Source organism: Hyaena hyaena, unplaced genomic scaffold (genome assembly GCF_003009895.1).
Source record: "Hyaena hyaena isolate Hyena2069 unplaced genomic scaffold, ASM300989v1 scaffold_19, whole genome shotgun sequence".
NCBI lineage: Eukaryota > Metazoa > Chordata > Mammalia > Carnivora > Hyaenidae > Hyaena > Hyaena hyaena.
Window position 1 is genome coordinate 4,119,190 of NW_024080651.1, and position 21,024 is coordinate 4,140,213.

A 21,024-nucleotide genomic window follows, 5' to 3' on the forward strand; every position below is an offset into this window, starting at 1 on the left:
CACCTTGTCTGGGGGATGGAGGGGAGAGCATCCCTAAGGACGCTCTGCCTGAGTTGAGTTCTGGGATGGAAGGGCTAGGCTGAGGGCAGGACAATAGGAAAAATATGCCCACAGAGAGGACAGTACCTGCAACGGCCAGGGTGGCTGGAGCTTGGCGGGAGAGGCGGGCAGGGCATGGAGGCGTGCATAAGACAGGGGCTCTGCGTCGAACACACTGCTGTAACTGGGAGTGAGGCTGCTTAGGAGAGGGGCCCTGTTTTATTCACCTGTAAGTCTTCAGAGCCTGCCTTGGGGAGGACACGCTAAGTGCTCACCGAGTATTGTCTGACTAGGTGAGTCCGTGAGATAAAGGGCCTGAGGCCAATCCTTTTGTGGATCCATAAACATTGTTCCTATGGAGTGAACCCTTCCAAGCCACAGTCGTGTAAGAAATATACTGAGCCCCGTCACATCCCTGGGAGGTGGGTGCTGTTGTTATGGCTGTTTTACACGTGGCAGATTTAGGGCCACACTGGGAGTGACACCTTGGGACTGACAGCCCGTCAGCTTAGCTCCAGGACTCATGTTTGTCCTGGCCATGGCAGAAGGATGGTCAGTTCCCCTCTGGGGAGTAGGGGACTTGTCTAAGGCCATAGAGCTGGGAGCTAAGTGGATGTTGAGTCCTAGCCCAGCCTGGGGTGCCGTGTGCCTCCCCAAAGTCTGTGCTGTGCACTTTGCGCAGGTAAGCTGGAGCCCCGGGGAAGCCCCCTAAAGTGGAAAGAGCTCATGGGCCAGCTTGTGGACCCTGGGTGGGTAATCCACCATTCCGGATGTTGAAGTCAACACCTTTTAGTGGGGCCCCCCGCCCACGCAGCCTCCCTTGCAGGGCTGTTCAAAGGACTGAATGTGCCTGAGGACGGGAGAGGATACTAGGAAGGCAGGACCCCTGCCAAGGGGCTTATGGTACCCACTCTTCCATCTTTCCTTTATGTGATACAATAGCCTCTGCCAATCAGCCCTAGACCCAAAGCCCCACCTGTTCTCAGCTAAGAATGTGGGGGTAGGAGCAAACAGCAAGGTAATCTTGAAGCCTGGCTCCATGCCAGACAGCAGTCTCCACTGGATTTGGGGGACAGAGAGCCTTTGCCTGACACCAGAATCAGAGGCCTCCCAAGCACCCAGGAGACTCCTCTGCCACTGATTTCCACTCTGCCCCCACTCCCAGTCCCTTATAACCTCAGCCATGCCTGGCCTGCTGAGCAGCCTGGCCACCCTCTGTCATCCAAGCCTCTGAGCCTCAGCTTCCTCATCTGAAATGAGAGTCTGGGAGAGCTTTGAAAATAATGTGCTGAGGCCCCACCTCAAACCTGCCTCTGGGGATGGGGTCTGGTGACCAGGGTTTTTTATTTCAAGGTCTCTAGGTGATCCTAACTTGAAGGGTGGAGATCTGCCTTAGAGGATTACTGATAAAGCAAATGACAAACCACAAAAGGCACCTGGCATGCAGCAGGCGCTCCATAAATCCTCACTCCCTTCTTGTAAATTCTGAGTCTCAGACCAGGAAAACTTGTCTCCCCTTCTCAGCTGCTGAGACTCAGCTCCTTCCTTCTGCCCTGGGAATCCTGCTCCCCAACTCATGAAGCATCAGCCCTGCCCCAGCTCATTCTAGAAGCTCCTATCCCCCCTCCACCCCACTGCCAAGTTCCCTGTCTGTTCTGATGACAGCAGGGCAGCAGCAGCAGCAACTGCCCTGAGGCAAGTACCTTGAAGGTGCCAGGCCCTGCGCTAGGTGCTTACGGCCTGAGTTCATTTGCTTTGGTAGCACCTGCTCTGAGAAGCCTTTCCGGAAAAGCCCTCCCTCAGCAGCTGATTATTCATCCAGCAGCCAGCCATTCAACAGCTATTTATTGCACCCTACACCCATGCAGCAGGTAGTCATTGTCAAGTGTAGATCTGGTCATGTTGGCCACTGCCTGATACCCTTCAAAGGCTGCCCTCCACTTCTGCCCTATGGACAAACCACTCTTCCTACTGTGGCCTCCACAGGCCTGCACAATCTGGCCCTTGCCCTGCCCTGACACCAGCCTGTCCCTACCACCCTCCTCTCTCCCTGTGTTCAGCCACACCTCCTCTCCTCTGCTCCGAGAGCACCTGGTACTTTGCTCTTGGCCACCTGCTTCCGCATGCCCTCTGCCCAAAATGGTGTGGCTTGTGGCTGGCTTTTCGCTATCTTTCCAGCTGTTGGCTCAAACATTGCCTCCTTGAAACAGCCTTCTTCCTGGCCATAGTGTCCCCCGAGGCTGGCAGACTGGAGCCCTCAGTCAAGATTACTGAGGCAAGGAGCTCACATTCCAGATTGCCCCTTTCAGTGTCCATTTGTCCCTAGGGGCCAGTGGCCACAGCCTCCTCTCTTTTGCAACTCAAAGAGTCAACCTAGACTGTGGCACATGGTACTTCCTTGTCTGGCAACGTAAAGATCTGAGAGCTGGCCTCTATCAGCCCCACTGCCCGGTCAGCCAGCACTCACCTCGAAACATGTCATACCAGACCTTCTTGGCCTTGAGGTGCTGTAGCCCATTCAGGTGCTTCTTGCGGTTGTGGAGGTTGTCCTGGAAGGAGCGGTTGCAGTAGTCACAGAAGTAATGCTTCCCCATGGCCACCTCCACCAGGTACTGCCTGAGAAGTCACAAAGCACTCAGTCAAGAGTATGGAGGCAACGCCACACACCAAGGCCCAAAGCACACAACACCAAACAAGCACTCCCTGAGTGCCAGTGTAAGGAAGGCTCTATTTACACAAACCCTCTTTCAACCCCTGGACAGCCCAGGAGGAACCACACAGGCGAATCATTACTGGAATGATTACTGATTACGGGTTGGGAGGCCTCATTTCAGAGGGATCCTCTTTTTTATTATTATTTTTTTAAATGTTTTATTTATTTCTGCGAGTGAGAGGCAGCATGAGTAGGGGAGGGTCAGAGAGAGAGGGAGACACAGAATCTGAAACAGGCTTCAGGCTCTGAGCTAGCTGTCAGCACAGAGCCTGAGGTGGGGCTCAAACCCACGAACTGCGAGATCATGACCTGAGCCGAAGTCGGATACTTAACCAACTGAGCTACCCAGGCGCCCCAGAGGGATCTTCTAACAAATCTGATGCCCAGCCTCCACCCCAGGCCAGGAACAGTGGAACCTCAAAAGGGGAGACCCAGGCATCAGGCACTTTTGTAAAGCTCCCCAGGGAGTTCTCAGATGCAGCTGGGTAGGAGAACCACACCTTATACCCTTTGACCCCTGCCCCCCAGGCCCTATTCACTTGGACTTCCTCTCTTCCCTTTCCTCCAATTTGGCCACATCAGCCTCATCTCTGCTTTGTCGCACACGCCAGCCACACACCAGGCACTCAGCCACCTCCCCCATTTGTACCTGCTGGTCTCTGCCTGGATGCTCTTCCTCAGGTACTTGCTATCCTTGCTCACTTGATTCCTTCAATCTTCACTCAAATACTGTCTTCTCAGTAATCTCCTGTGACAGCTTTATTTAAAATTGCAGAATACTCTACTTAGCTTTCCCCATTCCCTGCTTCATTTTTATCATCTTTGAAGTAGTAAGTTACTTGTTATGTTTATTATCTTTTTCTCCCAACAGTAATATAAATCCAGGTGGGCAGGGATATTTTTGTTTTGTTTACTGCTGAAGCCCCAGCACCCAAAGTGGTGCATGGTACAGAGTAGGCAACCAATAGTTGAGGAATAAGTGGATTAATTCCCATATTCCTTACGGGACAACTGAGGTTCAGACAAAGGAAGTGATCTGCCCAAGGTCACACAGCTGGTGAGCAGAAGGTGAAGCCGAGTGCCCTAAAATCCCACTGCTGGGTGTCCTCGCCTCCACAGTCAGCTCAAAGCTTACAGAAGCCACAGGGCTCAGGCAGAAATGCAAACAGCTTCCCAAGATATTAGCTAAACTCTTAGGTGGCAGGTCAGAGAGGGACATGAGACTGTTTCAGGCGTTAAGTCTTAAGACCCCTCAGCCATAGTGACCACAGCTGCCATACCTGACCCAGGAGACGCGCAGCCATTGGGAGGAGGCAAATATGTGAGTGTCAGGGCCAGCCCGTGGGTCTCCCAGTTTGCTGCTGAAAGACCAGAGGATGAATGGGTCCAATCTGGGCTGTTGAGTGGGATCACAAGGGCTGGGCCTAGACCAGCCCCTTACCCTTCAGGTCCTATAGTCGGATCTCTCATTTCCCAGAATAGGTTTCTGAGTTCCAGAGGAAGAAGGAAAGTGACCTCCTCAAGCAGCTGACTCCTAGGACTTGGCAAATTAAAGATACAGCCGGGACCTGACCACAGGGCAGATAGATGGGGGCACGTATCTTGGGAAAAAGAGGGAGAGAGACAGAGACAAACAAGCCCCTTGGACTGCCCAGGCAGTCAGGTGGGTCGATGGAAAAGGCTGTTCCTGTGGCAGACAGGGACAGCGGCCATTAAGTCAAGGGCTGTAACGGGATCAGGAACAGACAGTCATTCAAAATGAAAACGTATAAAACCTCTCTTCTCCTATTACTGCTGAGAAACCGCATCCCAGACACACAGACTTGATATATTAAATTTGGCAGCTCTAATACACCCCGTCTTGCCAGTAAACTTATAGGAATTGGATTGAAATTGTAAGAGATGAACGTTTAACGGCCGAGTGCTTAACCAAGCCATTCACGAAGCTTGAAGCTCTAAGGAGCTGCTGGCTCTGGAGAGTAATGGGGAGGGGAGGGTGGCCCTCCGGGAGACTGAGATGGAATGGTAGCTCTGCGGCAGACTTAGCTGGACAAAACCACACAGGGCATTGAGAAGGCAACCGCGTGAACTCGGCCCTCTCTAGGCCTCTACTTTCACTGCAAAAATAGGGGTCTGACAGGTTAGCTGATTGCCTGGGGACCAGTACACAGACATTTGCTAATCCAAATGAATTGTTAATAAAAGAGTAATAGAAATATAGATGACAATAATAATGTCCAGCATAAAGCAAGTGCTCCATAAAAGTTATCTACTATTTAAAAACATTTTTTTAATGTTTTATTTATTTCTGAGAGAGAGAGACACAGCGTGAGCAGGGGAGGGTCAGAGAGAGAGAGAGGGAGATACAGAATCTGAAACAGGCTCCAGGCTCTGAGCTAGCTGTCAGCACAGAGCCTGATGGAGGGCTCAAACCCACAAACCGCGAGATCATGACCTGAGCCAAAGCCAGGCGTTTAACCGTCTGAGTCACCCAGGTGTCCCATAAGTTACCTACTATTTGATTTATTGAGCACCTATCCTGTGCTGCTACTAGGCTACAAGCTTTATAATGCATCATCTCATTTAATGCTCAGGAAAAACTGTGAGTTGGGACCCATTACACCTTTTTAGATGAGGGCTTCCAAGAAGTGAAGTGACCTAGCCAAGGTCATAATACCGGCTGGAAAGCAGCCAAGCTGGGTTTATTTATTTTTTTAAAGTTTATTTATTTATTTTGAGAGAGACACACACACAAGTGGGGTAGAGGCAGAGAGAGAGGGAGAGAGAGAATCCCAAGCACGCTCTGCGCTGACATTTGATTCACGAAACTGTGAGATCATGACCTGAGCTGAAAGCAAGAGACAGACGCTTAACCAAGTGAGCCACCCAGGCACCCCAAGCTGGGTTTAGAATCCAGGTAGGATGGATCTAGAACCTGCACTCCTAATCACTTAGGAAAGTCTCCTCCCCATAAAATCATACTACTGACAGGTCTCCTTTATTAATCCATTCACTGTACCCCTGGGACCACACGGCCCCTTCAAAGTCCAAATGGTATGTATTACAATCCCATTTGCGAAAGAGACAATTGAGGCTCAGAGAGGTGCTGTGGGGTGCCCCAGGTCACAATTCCAGGAAAGGCAGAGCAGGTCTCATGGTGCCTGCACTTGCACCTGCTAGGAAAGCCTTCCTGAAGAAGAATGATGAGCCCCTCAGGAGTGGACTGTATGTATGTGTGTGTGTGTATGTGTGTGTGTTCACGTTTCCCCTTCTCTCCCACATGCATGAATCATGAAGGAAAGCCACAGAGGCAGTGCCGCCCACCCGTGCCTTCCTTCCCCTGCCCACCCTGCATCTGGCACAGGGGAAGTGATAGGCTGTCTGGTACAGGTCAGTGAACCCCGCACTCTAGTCCCAGCTCTGCTAGGTGAGGCTGTGGTCCCGTCACTAGCGTGATTCCATCACCAGCCCTCTCCAGGCTTCAGTTTCCCCATGTGCGAAGGGGGAGGCAGGCAGCTAGACCAGGTGATGTCTAAGGGCCTCTCCAGACATCCAGGTTTAAATCCAGGTGCCACTGCTTTCTAGTTCTGTGAATTTGGGCAATTAATTAACTTCTGGCCTCAGTTTCCTCCTGTGAAAACCAGGATAGTAACAGTGCCCACCCCAGGGATAACTATGAGAATCAGAGCATCTACACACATGCTTTCACTTAGTAGAGACTGCCCACAGGAACTCCTCCAGAAACGACAGTCGCCATCATTACTACTGGTCTTCAAAAAGGCCTGTATTTCAGAAAACTGAAGCTCAGAACAAGGAACAGGATGTCAGTGCCCAAGTGACATCCAGGGTTGGCTGGTTTGTATTACAGATGAGGAAAGTGAGGCCAGGAGAGGGGAAGTGAGTTGCCCAGAGTACACAACACAAGGCAGACGTGGGACTGGAACTTTAGTGCTCACGGCAGGCCCAGACCCATGCCCGGCACGGCAGCTCTGCAGAGCCCCTCCTGCCTGGGGATGGTATCGGGGGAGCAGACCAGCTTCAGGGGAGCCAGTGCTTCCCACCTACCTAACAAGCCTGCCCCCATGGAGGCAGAGGCCCTTTCCTGGGAAGGAGCTGGGCTTCAGCAAGGTGACCTCACCCAGGCATCAGCCAGGTGTGAACTTCTAGAGGTCCTGACCCAAGCGCCTCCCTCTCAAGTGCCTCGGAGCACGTTACAAAAAGGTGTGGGTACAGAATCCTTTAGACAGACACAGTGCCCTGCCAGAGCGTATTTGGCAACTTGGCAAACAGAGTGTATTTCACTCCGACGCACCCCTCACAGCCAGGTGTCCTTGCACAAGGCACAGCCCACACCACCACACTTGGCAGCCCTGAGTGGGAGGTCAGGGAAGGAGGGTGGAGGCAGCTGGACATCTCTGATGGCGTCCAGACACCAGCATGGGGCGCTGACTAAGCCAGCCCTCTCTGCCGTGATTCATCCTCATCCTCTGCGGCTGGCGCACTCGGCAGCATGTGAGCAGGGCCCTGTCTGCAATACACAACCATCCAGCCCACTCCCTGGATGGGAACAAAGGCCGTGCCACCAGCCCACTTTCAGGAGCCAGGTCCATGTTTGCAACGGCACCTGCTGGCTCCCTGGGGCTTCACCAGGTGACAAGGTGGCTCCTCGTGGCAAAGGGGCAGCAGGCAAGGCTAGTGGGACAGCCCTCTGGTGTCACACAGGTGTGGGTTTGAATCCCAGCTCTGCCATTGATCAGCTAGGTGACCTCTAGACAGTTACCTCATCTCCCTGCATACATCCTCAGTTATAAAATAGGGACCCCACGGCTACATTGGCTTGACCAAGGCAGGAGTATATAAGGATGTCTACCATATACTTAGTGCTCAAAGAATGAAGGCTGTGGCTGCTGGTACTATGACCACCCAGGCAGGTCACTCCCTTGCCCTCCTGGTGAGCCTGCCTTGACCACTGGATTGAAAACTGCAGCCAAAGTGACAGCTGCAGGCACTTATGCCTCCCTTACAACCTGCTGTTTTCCGTAGCTCATCTCCCCTCACGTGCTGATTTATTGTCATGTGTGCCTGCCTCCCCACTAGAATACAGGCTCCCTGAGGGGAGAGAGTTCTGTCTGTCCTGCTGCACCCCAGCACCCAGAACGGGGCCTTGCACACACGATTGCTTGTGGATCTAGGGACCAGGACAAGGAAGGATAGAGAAAAAAGACACTTAAGGCCCCAAAGACAGGTCTCTTACCACCACCACTGCCCTCCCCATAGGACTTCTGTCTCCAAAAGAGAGCCCTGCTCTACTGACTTACAGCACACCCGGCTATCCCGTGGCACCTGACTTCAGTCTTCTGGGTTCAAGGAAAAGATTACCTACCTATTAGTTGAGACACTGTGGGCAGAGAGAAGAAAAGAGAATGGAGGTGGGATGGGATGAGGGAAGATAGCATCACATTCCTGCATGCTAGGCACCTGACTTTCATTCTCTTATTTCATCCTCACAGAGACCCTTCGAGTAGGTATCAGGGTCTCCATTTCACAAATGAGGACACATGTTCAGAAATACTCTTAATTTGCTATGAGCCAAGACTGGAAGAGACACTGATAACAATAATTTCTCATCAGCCTGAGTGCTACTAGAGGGCCAGCGGTGCTGAGGACCCCCATGCACTCTCTTGGGGAGACCTTACCAGGATGCTGACATCCCACAGCCACGGTGTGGAGAGCCAGCACTCCCCCTGGGGTCTGGTTGAGCCCTGAATCCCTGCTCTTCCCAGCACACTGCTCTGCTGTGAGGCTGTCATGGGGCAGACATTTGTGCTTCATTGATATTCTTGGTTCCTTTCATAGTGTGCGTCTCAGGTACCGAGCTGTCTTTGGCACAAGGCTAAAATAAGCCAACAGCTTGGCTGTAGCCAAGGGCTGGAATGTGCACTGTAATAATTATCCAGGACTTGTGCTCACCACATGCTGCCCTCAAGCTCACCTGTCATTTCTTCTAATTATGGCACCGCCAGACCCCAGGTAAACGGTAAACAGCAGCCAGAGGACAGCTTTATTGCACGCCCACTAGAAGCACAGCAATGTCCCAGTGCCACATATGCCTGCCGTCTGGAGTTAGTGGCATCGGAACTGCCTGTGGGGGTGGCCTGCAGACTACCCACTCAGAACCCAACTCCAACAGAAGTGCCAGGAAGATCTAGATGTCTTCCCTGATAGGAGCCCCATTATGTTAGGGGGCTTCCTCAGATGCTTCAGTGCTTAGTAGCAACCATACACCTCTCTCATCCTGACCTCACGTACGTGTTCCACCTCCTGGAGTAAGGCACATGCATCATCATACTTCCGGCATCATAAGGCAGTGGGACCCCTACCCGCAGCAATTCTTAACTCGGCAGGTCTGGGCTAGGACCAGGATCTAAGGAAGCTTGGATGCATAGTCCACAGACCATGCTCAGAGAAATGCTAGTCTAAGGTAGATGGACTGAAGAACAGAGAGGCGGAAAGCTTGCCCAAAGTCACACAGACTATCTATACCAATCCTTACTCTAAGCATTCAACCTAGGCCTGAATCTCATCCCTGCCACTTCTAGGTTGTGAAACTCTCAGTAATCTACTCATGCTCTGGGCCTCACCTAGTTGACAGGAGTAATAATATAATTCTGTAAGATTACTATGAAGATTAAATCATGGATACTAGGTGCTTAGCATAGTGTCTGGCATGCCGATGGTGCTCAATACATATTTGTGGATATGGCAGCCAGCCTCTGTGGTCCCCACCTCCTGGGGTTTGCACCTTGTGTTGTTTGTTCCCAAACTTATCAGGATTGGTCTGTGTCACTAAGAGAACAGACACGATGGCGTTTACTTCCAAAATCAGAAGATAAGACAATATGCCTTCCATCCTGGTACCTCTTTCTCTGACCACTTACTCTGGGGGAAGCCAGATGCCATATCGTGAACAGCCGTGTGCGGAGGCCCATGTGGCAAGGAACTAAGACCTCCTGCTAACAGCCATGTGAGTAAGCTTAGAAGTGGATCCTCCAGCCCAGTCAAGCCTTCAGATGAGTAGAGCCCCAGCAGACAGTTTGACTGCCACTTCATGGGAGCTCTGAGCCAGAACTACCCAGCTAAACCACTCCCAAATTCTTTTTTAAAAAAATATGGTTCCTCTTCTTTTTTTTTTTTTTTTTTTGAAGTAAGCTATATACCCCCAATGTGGGCTTGAAGTCATGACCCTCAGATCAAGAGTCACTTGTTCCACTGACTAAGTTAGCCAGCTGCACCTGCACTCCCATTTTTTCTTTTTCTGAGAGAGAGAGAGAAGGAGAGAAAGCATGAGCAGGGGAGGGTCAGAGAGAGAGGGAGACACAGAATCCGGAGGAGGCTCCAGGCTGAGCTAGCTGTCAGCACAGAGCCTGATGTGGGGCTCGAACCCACGAACCGTGAGATCATGACCTGAGCCGAAGTTGGACGTTAAACCGACTGAGCCACCCAGGCATCCCAAATTCTTTTTTTTTTAAAAATAACTTTATTTTTGGGGTGCCTGGGTGGCTCAGTCAGCTCAGTGTCTGACTTTGGCTCAGGTCATGATCTCACAGTTTGTGGGTTCGAGCCCTGTGTCGGGCTCTGTGCTGACAGCTAGCTCAGAGCCTGGAGCCTGCATAGGATTCTGGGTCTCCCTCTTTCTCTGACCCTCCCCTGTTCACACTGTGTGTGTGTGTGTTTCTCTCTCTCTCTGAAATAAATAAAACATTAAAAAAATTTTTTAAATAACTTTAAAATTTACTCATTTGTTCATTCTGAAGGAGTGAACGCAGGGGGAGGGGCAGAGAGGAGAGAATCCCAACAGGTTGTGTCGTTAGCGCAGAACCTGACATGGGGCTCAAACCCACGAACCATGAAACTGTGACCTGAACTGATATCAAGAATCAGATGCTCAACCAACTGAGCCACTCAGGTGCCCCCCAAATTCTTGACCCTAAAAAACTAACTGTATTAGATATTTGTTGTGTTAGGTTGCTAAGTTTTGGGGTAATCTATTATGCAGCAATAGCTAACTAATACAGTGAAATAAACAAATGAAAAAACTAAATCAGTTTAAAATATGTGATGACCATAGGTATAAGGTGCCCCATATCCCAAAATATCCTGAGTGGAGTCAAAGGAGCCAATCCCCTGACGCATGTATAGCCCTCAAGTTCTATGGTTTCCTTTTCAGCCACTTACTCACTAACCAAACATTTGCTCTGTGCTCAGAGCAGGAAGTCTGCTTGGGATTCTCGGCCTCCTTCTCTGTCTACCTCTCTCTCGTTCTCAAAAATAAACAAATAAACATTAAAAAAAAAAAAAAAAAAAGCTCTATAGCAGATCTTACCCCCAGTCCCTGGCTGAAGGCTTAAGGCACTCTGATTCCAAGCAGACTTGGCCCAGCACAGGTTGGCTAAACTGGAATCTAGGCTCCAGGGAGTTATAGGCTGGAGACAAGGTTTCTCATCAGATAGTTACAGGTCCCAGGAGGCCAGAGCTTCCAAATAGGAAAGGTAAAAATAGTATGAAAGAGGCTTCTGAACCGGAAACCTCAGACTCAGAACTGCTTCTGCCTCCCTCTTCTTCTGCCCCTAGGCCGGTCCTGTCACCACCATCACTGCTGCCCAAGTCAGTCCTCACCTCCTAGTACCTGATCCAGCCTCTTCAGTTCACCCCATCCTGGGCAGCATCAGATCAACCTTCTTAAAAGGACTCCTTCTCAAGATTTCCCATGGCTCCTGGTGCAGAGCTTAATACAAATGAAGTCTCCTTTGGGGCGCCTGGGTGGCTCGGTCGGTTAAGTGTCCGACTTCGGCTCAGGTCACGATCTCACAGCTCGTGGGTTCGAGCCCTGTGTCAGGCTCTGTGCTGACAGTTTGGAGCTTGAAGCCTGTTTCAGATTCTGTGTCTGCCTCTCCCCTACTCACACTCTGTCTCTCTCTGTCTCACTCTCAAAAAATAAATAAAGATTTAAAAAATTTTTTTCAAAAAACAAAAAACAAATGAAGTCTCCTCTGTCAGATCTCCAGGAATTCAGACTCAGAAGGTCTGGAATGGGGGCCCAGAAATTTGCATTTTAATCAGGGAGTCTAGTACCCCCTAAGAAACAAAGCCTGGAGGTAGAGCACCTAGGTGGCTACATTTGAGCATTTGATGACTCTTCATTTCAGCTCAGGTCATGATATCAAAGTTCCTAAGATTGAGCCCCGCTCTGGGATCCCTGCAGACAGTATGGAGCCTGCTTTGAAATTTCTCTCTTCGCCACCACCTCCCCCACTCCCTATCCCTCTCATGTGCATACGTGCACGTGCTCTCTCTCTCTCTCTCTCAAAACAAACAACCAACCAAAACTATCATCTCCAGGTAAGTTTCGAATTGAAAATAGAGGTAAATAAATCAGACTTATTATATTGACGTTCCTGACCTAGGTTTAGTAATAATCAGTGTATGCTAAGTATCTATAACATTGTGGCTTAGTCTGTTAAGCATTGGACTCTTGATTTCAGCTTGGGTCATGAACTCACGGTTCACGGGTTTGAGCCCTGCGTTAGGCTCTGCACTGTCAGTGCGTGGGATCTTCTCTTTCCCTCTGTCTCTGCCCCTCCCCTGCTCACTTGCTCTCTCTCTCTCTCTCTCAAAATAAAGAAACATTAAAAACATTTTTAAAATAATAAGTTAAAATATCTATAACATTGAAAAGAACTTGACATGTTGAGTACATGACAGAAAAGCATTGCAATTCCAATTTAAAATACAGAAGTTAAGAACTGAGAAATATACTGGGGCACTTGGCTGGCTCAGTCAGTGGCAGTGTGGAGACTGCTTGAGATTCTCTCTCACCGCCCCTCCCCGACTTGTGTGCGCACGCCATGTGTGTGCACTCTGTCTCTCAAAAATAAATAAATACAACTTAAAAATAATATATAGAAATCTAATTAATATTAGATTTCTTATTTCTTTTTTTTTTAATTTACTTTTGAGAGAGATAGAGACAGCGTGAGCAGGGGAGGGTCAGAGAGAGAGGGAGACATAGACTCTGAGGACAGGCTCCAGGCTCTGAGCTAGCTGTCAGCACAGAGCCCGACGCGAGGCTTGAACCCATGAACTGCGAGATGACCTGAGCCAAAGTTGGCCGCTCAACTGACCGAGCTACCCAGGTGCCCCAGATTTCTGATTTCAAATTGAGAGGTTAGCAATGGTTGGAAACACTGGCTGTATATCAGAATCAGCTGGAGTGCTGTGACAGCTACTAAGGGTGCCCCTCATATGTTAACTTCACGTCAGACATGGCACCTGTATTTTTGTTTTAGCTTCCCAGACTGAGAATCAGTGACACAAAAGAATCTAAGTCTGTTAAAAGTGTTGAACTGTTTACAAAAACTTGAAATTCATTGGGGCGCCTGGGTGGCTCAGTCGGATAAGCGTCCGACTTCGGCTCAGGTCATGATCTCACGGTTCGTGGGTTCAAGCCCCACGTCAGGCTCTGTGCTGACAGCTTGCTCAAAGCCTGGAGCCTGCTTCAGATTCTGTGTCTTCCTCTCTCTGACCCTCCCCTGCTCACACTGTCTCTCTCTCTCTCAGAAAGAAATAAAATATTAAAAAAAAACCAAAAAAAACCCAAAACTTGAAATTCATTATGTTTGTAAGCTTAATTTATTAGATTTTCTGGTAACATTTAGGAAATTCTTGGGAAATTATACTTGTTAAGTTATGAATCTGAAGTACTTAAAAAGGAAATCAAACATATTAAATTTACAAGTGAAATAAATGTGTAAAGAAATGTAATTAAGCTGTTAAAACAGCTGTTTGAAGGACTTTAAGAAATTTAGTTCAACTTGAGTTCAAACATTAAAGGAAAAGTGAAGGTCATTTTTCTTATTTTTCTAAAGTTATGATATGTATAGAATCATTCTAAATTGAAGTAAATGGCTTAAAGAAAATTAAGTATTTCAAAATTGTTGCTCCAAAATGAGAATTAGCTAAAAATAAAATAAAACAGGCCACACCTTAACTCCCTGTTGTCTTTCCTACCCATTCTACTTAAAATAATCCCTCCATCCCCTGAACTTCCCACCAGCCAGATTTGTTGTTAGCAAGACATAAGAACTCTTTCCTAGAAGCTTCACATCTTTCTACCCTAAGGAGCTACCAGGATGCTTTGCAAATAGAAAATAACCCTAGTTAAGGTTAATTCATCATGTTGTGGAGCTTTTCACATTTTTCTTCCCAATACCCAGTCAGGCATTCTTGTTACCTTTCCAAGTCAGAGGCAGACCCAGGCCCCTAATCCCTGGTTTTCAGTACCTATGCGATCCCTTTTACCTCTCCTTTTAGGCCTCTCCTCTGAACTCAGATCCAAATCCCCATTGGCCTCCTGGCATCTCCACTAAGGGGCTGCTCAAACCAAACGTGGCCAAACGGAATTTAAGGTCATCCTTGTGGATTTTAAGTTGCTGAGGTCAAAATTTAAATACTGTCATCCTCCATTGCTTTTTCCTGCCCCACCCCCCCATCTGTCGGCTTGTTCTGTCTGTCCTACCTCCCAAAATACATCCCAAATCTGATCACTACTCTAATCCAATCCCAACTGACCCAACCCGGTAACTTTCCCTCTTCGATGTGCTCTCCAAAGAGCAGTCAGAATGATGACATTAAAATGTAAATTGGATCATGTCACATCCCAGGTTAAACCCTTCAGTGGCTTCCTAGAGCAATTAGAAAGAAATAAGACTCCTTACTATGGGTTAGAAGGCCGCATATGAGCCTTGGGCTGACCCAAGCCCACCTCTTCACAGTCTGCCCTACAGCTTTCCCTCAAGTACTCCAGGACTGCTGCAGCCTCAAGTCCTTCGCACCAACCTTTTCCTGTTTGATGGGACTTTTATTCATTCAGGTCCCTAGTTAAGTGTCACCCTAGGCATCCTGGTTAAAATAGCAACACCAGACTCTCCTCAATCAACCGTTTTTTTGCTTTTTAAAGTACTACTTGTTTGTGGTTACCGCACCTCCCCATTTGTCCACACACAAGCGCTCCATGAGAGCAGGGACTTGTTCACCGCTAAGTCCCTGGCACATGGTCCAGGGCAACGCTCATAAAGCATCAATTGAACGGCACTAGTACTCCAAAGCCCCCGCTATTTTTTTTTTTTTAATTTTTAAAATGTTTTTATTTCTAGGAGAGAGAGAGAGAGACAGCGTGAGCAGGGGAGGGTCAGAGAGAGAGGGAGTCACAGACCGAAACAGGCTCCAGGCTCTGAGCTGGCAGTCAGCACAGCCCGACGCGGGGCTCGAACCCACAAACCGCGAGATCCTGACCAGAGCGAAAGTCGGACGCTTAACCGACTAAGCCACCCAGGCACCCCAGCCCCCGCTATTTCTGTTCCCAAGAAAGAAAGAGTGGTCTCCAGATCTCCCCTTTCTAGGCCAGGGTTCTACCGGGCAAAGCCCGGGTATGACGGGAATAGGAAAGAGGCCCGGTAAAGCAATTCAAGCCCCAAGACCCAACTTTTGCCAAGGGCTCCAACTCTAGGCCTGGACACGGGGTTCACAAAGGTGACAGGCTGAGATGAGCCGAATACCTAGGCAGCGAGGCCCTCTCGCCCTTTTATTCACTCCCCGTTCCGTTAAGTGCTGCGGCCCAAACAGGGGGTCAGGGGCTTAGAAAGAAGAGCCCACGTCCACCCGTTGGGGAAAGAAGACTAAGACTCGCCGCTCGAGACGTACTGCCAAAGTAGGTACCTGGCTCTGCCGGGCCGACGGCTCCGAACTCCTCCTCCTTCCGCGCCTTCGTGTCTCGAACTGCTTGCTGGGATTCGTAGTCCTTCCTTGAGTATCAGTCTGCCGTTCCCAGAAACCTTTGGGAATCATAGCAGAGACAGCGCGGGGCGGGGGGGAGGTAAAAGAAGCGCGAGGGCTTCTAGGTGTTGTAGTTCTAGGTATTAAATCAGCAAGAGATTACAGAGGAGAAAAATTGGATAACAAATCACACCATACTATTTGGGCCGTCCTGATTTGACTCCGATGAGATTTTCCCCCTCTGCAAGCCATCACTTGCCTCTGTCGTTCAAAATGACAAGCATTGAGATTCAGAAAAACTACAAATCCCATAAAGTGTTGCACGTCTAGGGCTTTTGGAGAGCATGGTCGGCCGCGGCGCAGGCGTGGTCTCAACAGTGGAGAAAGATGGCGGCCCCGGCGTTTACTGCGAGGTTGTATTCTCTACTGTTCCGCAGGACCTCCACCTTCGCCCTCACCATCGCCGTGGGCGCCTTGTTCTTCGAGCGCGCCTTCGACCAAGGCGCGGACGCGATCTACGAACACATCAACGAGGGGGTGAGGGACTGGGCCATCCCTGACCTTGGGCCCACCTGAGGGGTGACTGTGGGAGTGGAGGTGGGGTGGGACTTAGTTTTCCTTACAAAGAGGGGTTAAAGCTATGGGCGTCTTCTGTCGGTCGACTGCCGTATGTCCTCTCCACCAGCTGTGAATCCCCAAACATTAAATGAGGTTAGTAGATCCCATTTGGGGGGTGGTGGTTATAAATAGATATCTCACCTCCTACATACCACTTGTTCATTTGCAGAAGCAAAAACTAAAGCCTAGTGAGAGCAAAGGACTTAACTAAGGCTACCCCATTAGAAGTCAGTGGCGAGTCCCACTGTCTCCTCTGAAAGTTTCAAGGGCAGATATGAGGGGGCAAGTGTGAAAAGGACATTTTAGATTCTATGGCTGGCCTTTTCAGATTGCACGCTTCACTTCCCGAAGGCTTCCCACGCAGACACGGTAGTAATAATGGTTAAGAAATGGGAATATGAAATCAGAGGCCTGGATGGTAAGACTGGGCCTTGTCACGTGATAACTGTGGCGTTCATTTGGGCGAGTTTCTTAACTTCTATAAGCTTCATTCTTATCTGTGATACAGAGATGTTAATAATAGTAACTAGAGTAGAGAATTACTGTGAGGATTATGTGAGATACAGACAAGGTGCCACAGGACCTGGTAGGTGGTGCACTCAGAAAAATAACATTTTGTGACTTTCCTCAGGAGAACGTAGGTAGGGAATGACCATACCTTTTAGACTCATTGTGTGCGAACAGTGTGCTAGATGCCATACACACTTTATATCATTACACTGTGGCTCATACTAGGGAAGGTCTCCTACAGATGGCCGCCTTGTTTCGCCATTCACTTGTGTTTTTAATTCAGAGCTGTCTGACCCTACAGCCTAGGCCGACTCTGCCCACTAATGCTGTACGGTCTGTGGCCTGGACAACTTAATGCCCCTCTGAAAGTGTTGCCACTGTTCCATCTCCTGAAAGCATTTCTGTTGGCCATTCCCAGTGTTTGGGAAAGGCATTTAGGTATGTCATCAAAACTTACCATTCTGTGCCTTTAGGAATGGAAATCCTAACTAGTTCCTGACCCAAGAATCAAATATTTAAGAAACTAAAAAACAATTCAATTATTTGGGGCTATGCATTTAGGATCTCTTGAGTAATACCTGGGAGTTGAGAAAATAAGGCATCTTCCAGTCTCTGCTCCTTAATTGTGCACTTTTGAGCAGTTACTTCAATCTCTTTACCTCAGCTTCCTGTAAAAGAAAGATCATCCTTTCCCACTTAATTTTACATGGCAATTGACAATATCAAAGCATTTTACAAGTGTTTGGAATGTGCGTCAAGCCTAGTGTTGCTTCCATTTTGCCCACCCCAGCTGTCCAGACATCATACATGTTTCTCTCAAGCTTGTTTTAGAGACCAGGACAGTGGGAGTAGCTGCAAAACGTGAGAAACAAAACTAAAAGTTTGTGTTTTTAAAATGCAGAAGCTGTGGAAACACATCAAGCACAAGTATGAGAATAAGTAGTTCCTCGGAGACCTCTACCCAAGTCAGAAAGACAAGGTCCATCCACCAGCTGTTTGCCCAGAACCAGGGCCTCAGCCTGAAGATGATGCTCACATTACTCGTCACCGACCACCTTTAGCTGTTGGCAAGAGATGGCTTCACCTGACAGACTCTTAACTTCTGTGTCTGAAGTACGTTTAATCAGTCATCAGCAAATAAATGTAAATTGTCCTTGAGACATGCTTCTGCATCTAGTGCTTTGTTAACTCTACCTGATCTTCACTCGTTGGTTGTGACCACTTCAGAGTTTTCTGCAAACATCTGAAGGGCAAGTTCCATTATTTCGGGTTCCCCATTAACTTCCAAAAAACTCTGGTTTGCAAAACATGAGCTATAATTGGAGGTGTTACTTTCCAACTCTTGCTTCTAAATCAGTAATTCCACTCTCTCTCTCTCTTTTTATTTTTTTTTAAATGTTATTGTTTACTTTTAAGAGTCAGAGAGAGACAATGCAAGCAGGGGAGGGTCAGAGAGAGAGGGAGATACTGAATCCGAAGACAGGCTCCAGGCTCTGAGCTAGCTGTTAGCACAGAGCCCGATGCAGGGCTCAAACCCACGAACCGTGAGATCATGACCTAAGCTGAAGTTGGACGCTTAGCCAGCTGAGCCACCCAGGCGCCCCCCTCTCTCTTTTTAATGTAAGCTCTGCATCCAGTGTAGGGCTGAAATTCACAACCCTGAGATCAAGAGTTGCATGCTTGATCCTGGCCTCCTGGCTGGCTCAGTTGGTGGAGCATGCAGCTCTTGATCTAGGAGTTGAGTTTGAGCCCCATGTTGGTTGTAGAGATTACTTAAATAAATAAAACTTGAAAAGAGTTGCATGCTCTACCAACTAAGTCAGCCAGGTGCCCCAATAATTCCATTTTATTTTGGGGGCACCTGGGTGGCTCAGTCATCGGATGAGCATCCAACTTCAGCTCAGGTCATGATCTTGCGGTTTGTGAGTTTGAGTCGCACGGCAGGCTGTATGCTGACAGCTCAAAGCCTGGTGCCTGTTTTCAGATTCTGTGTCTCCTTCTCTCTGCCCCTCCCCAACTCATGCTTTGTCTATCTTCATTTCTCTCTCAAAAATAAACATTTTTAGGGGCGCCTGGGTGGCTCAGTCGGTTAAGCATCCAACTCATGAATTTGGCTCAGGTCATGATCTCACAGTTCATGAGACTGAGCCCCTTGTTGAGCTCTGTGCTGACAGCCTGCTTAGGATTCTCTCCTTCTTCCCCTCTCCCCCAAATAAAGAAACATTTAAATGTAGTTAATACAGTCACAGATCCTGGCTCATGGACATAACTACTGGCAGAGAGATATGGGGGGATGTTTAAGGACCTGGAGAACCAGAAGATTCTTTCAGGAGGCTGTGGAACAGTAAGGCTGTGAGGAAGGGGGGTTCAAGGAACATAGTACATTCATTCATTCAACAAATATTTGGGTGGCCACTGTGTGAAGCATTGTGGTAGGTGCTACCAGGCATGTGGTGAGAAACATGAGGCTTGAACTACAGGAGACACTGTAAATGCCAATTTTTTTTAAAGTGTATTTATTTTGAGAGAGAGAGGGAAGGGCAGAGAGGGAGAGGGAGGGAATCTCAAACAGGCTGTGCACTGTCATCGAGGAGTCTAATGTGGAGCTCAAATTCATGAAATGCAAGATCATAACCGGAGCTGAAATCAAGAGTGGGACACTTAACCCACTGAGCCACCCAGGTGCTCCTTGTAAATGCCATTCTGTATCAAATCTATATGGAACTTGTACTATGAGAAAGTATGTGTGAAGTGGCACCATTTTCCTGAAGGATATTTTGTACCTATGTATTACAGTCTTTAATGTGCATATCTTTGACCCAAGAAATCCCACTTCTGGCAAATTTTCCTTAAAAAATATGGGTACCCATAAGGGATGTTCATCATGGTGTTTTTTATAATGGGAAAAATGAAAACAACATCCAAAATAAGAACTGTTGTTCAGGTGAAATACGCAGTTGTTGACAGCCTTGTTTTAACTGGAAGATCCAACACATATATGGCAAAGTACCAACCTCACTAATACATGAAGTAGTCTTACAAGTTAATAAGAAAAAGGTAAATAACTCAGAAGTTAGTACAAGAAATACAAATGGCTACAGACATGAAAAAATGCCCAGTTTCATTAATAAACAAAATGGAATGCTCTTTTTTGACTATCAAATCAACAAAGACGCAAAAGATTAGCAACCCCAGAGAATTTCCGTATCTGTGTGAGCACCCCCTACGTGCATATGCATGCTATTAAATTTGGTTTCTCAAGCTCCTGGCTGGCTCCATCAGAAGAGCCTGCAACTTTTGCTCTTGAGTTCGAGCCCCATGATGGTATAGAGGTGACCTAAATAAATAAAATTTTAAAATAAAATAGGGGTGCCTGGTGGCTCAGTGGGTTAAGCAACCGACTCTTGATTTCAGCTCAGGTCATGATCTCACAGTTTGTGAGTTCGAGCACAGCATCAGGCTCTGTGCTGACAGTGTGGAGCCTGCTTGGGATTCTCTCTCTGCCTCTCCCCTGCTCACACACTCTCTCTCTCAAACTAAATAATCATTAAAAAATAAATAAATTTGGTTTTCTCATGTTTAAAAAAAGGGTGTTGCCTGGGTGGCTCGGTCGGTTAAGCATCTGACTCTTGATTTCAGCTTAGGTCATGATCCCAGGGTCATGGGTTCGAGCCCTGAGTTGGTCTCCACGCAGAATGTAGAGCCTGCTCGAGATCATCTCTCTGCTCCTCTCCCCTGTTCATGCTCTCTCTCTCAAAAAATAAATAAAATACACATAACGAAATTTACCATCTTAACCATTTTTAGGTGTATGGGATATTAAATATACTCACATTGTGGTGCAGCCTTACACTGTCCATCTCCAGACTGTCCTCATCTTGTGAAACTGAAACTCACTACCTAGTCAATAGCTCCCCATTCTCCCCTTCCCCAGCCTCTGGCAACCACCATTATAATTTCTGTCCCTATGATTTTGACTAAGTACCTCCTATAAGTAGAATCACATAGTATTTGTATTTTTGTGGCTGGCTTATTTCTCTTTAGCATACTGTCCTCAAAGTTTATCCATGTTGTAGCATTTTGCTGAATTTCTTTTTTCACGCTAAGTAATATTTCATTGTGTATGTATACATACACATACACATTTTGCTAATCCATTCATCCAGTAGACACTTGGGTTTCCATGTTTATGCTATTTTGAATAATGCTGCTATGACCATGGATGTACAAAAGTATCTTCAAGATCCTGATTCTAATCAGGTATATTAGGTATATATATATATAAAAATATATATATATATATATATATTAGG

At 48.0% G+C, this 21,024-nt stretch overlaps 2 protein-coding genes across 4 annotated transcripts in view; one reads left to right on the forward strand and one right to left on the reverse strand.

The window, feature by feature from the left end:
• The window catches only part of ZMAT5 (zinc finger matrin-type 5), a 28,371-nt gene extending 12,514 nt beyond the window's left edge, over positions 1 to 15,857 (reverse strand). The window contains exons 1-3 of one of the 3 annotated variants that reach the window (XM_039225837.1): positions 15,527 to 15,857; positions 3,402 to 3,509; positions 2,507 to 2,655 (exon numbers count right to left, since the gene is read on the reverse strand). In XM_039225837.1, the coding sequence (XP_039081768.1) occupies positions 2,507 to 2,633 (127 nt within the window). In that variant the 5' untranslated portion in view covers positions 2,634 to 2,655; positions 3,402 to 3,509; positions 15,527 to 15,857. The remainder of the gene's footprint in view (positions 1 to 2,506; positions 2,656 to 3,401; positions 3,510 to 15,526) is intronic. The other 2 variants (XM_039225843.1, XM_039225832.1) reach the window with 2 other exon arrangements.
• Positions 15,858 to 15,932: 75 nt separating this feature from the next.
• On the forward strand, positions 15,933 to 17,871 carry LOC120227835 (cytochrome b-c1 complex subunit 9). Its single transcript, XM_039225846.1, has 2 exons — positions 15,933 to 16,120; positions 17,613 to 17,871. The coding sequence occupies exons 1-2, from the start codon at positions 15,971 to 15,973 to the stop codon at positions 17,652 to 17,654; spliced, it is 192 nt and encodes a 63-aa protein (XP_039081777.1). The 5' UTR covers positions 15,933 to 15,970; the 3' UTR covers positions 17,655 to 17,871.
• Positions 17,872 to 21,024: the final 3,153 nt, after the last annotated feature.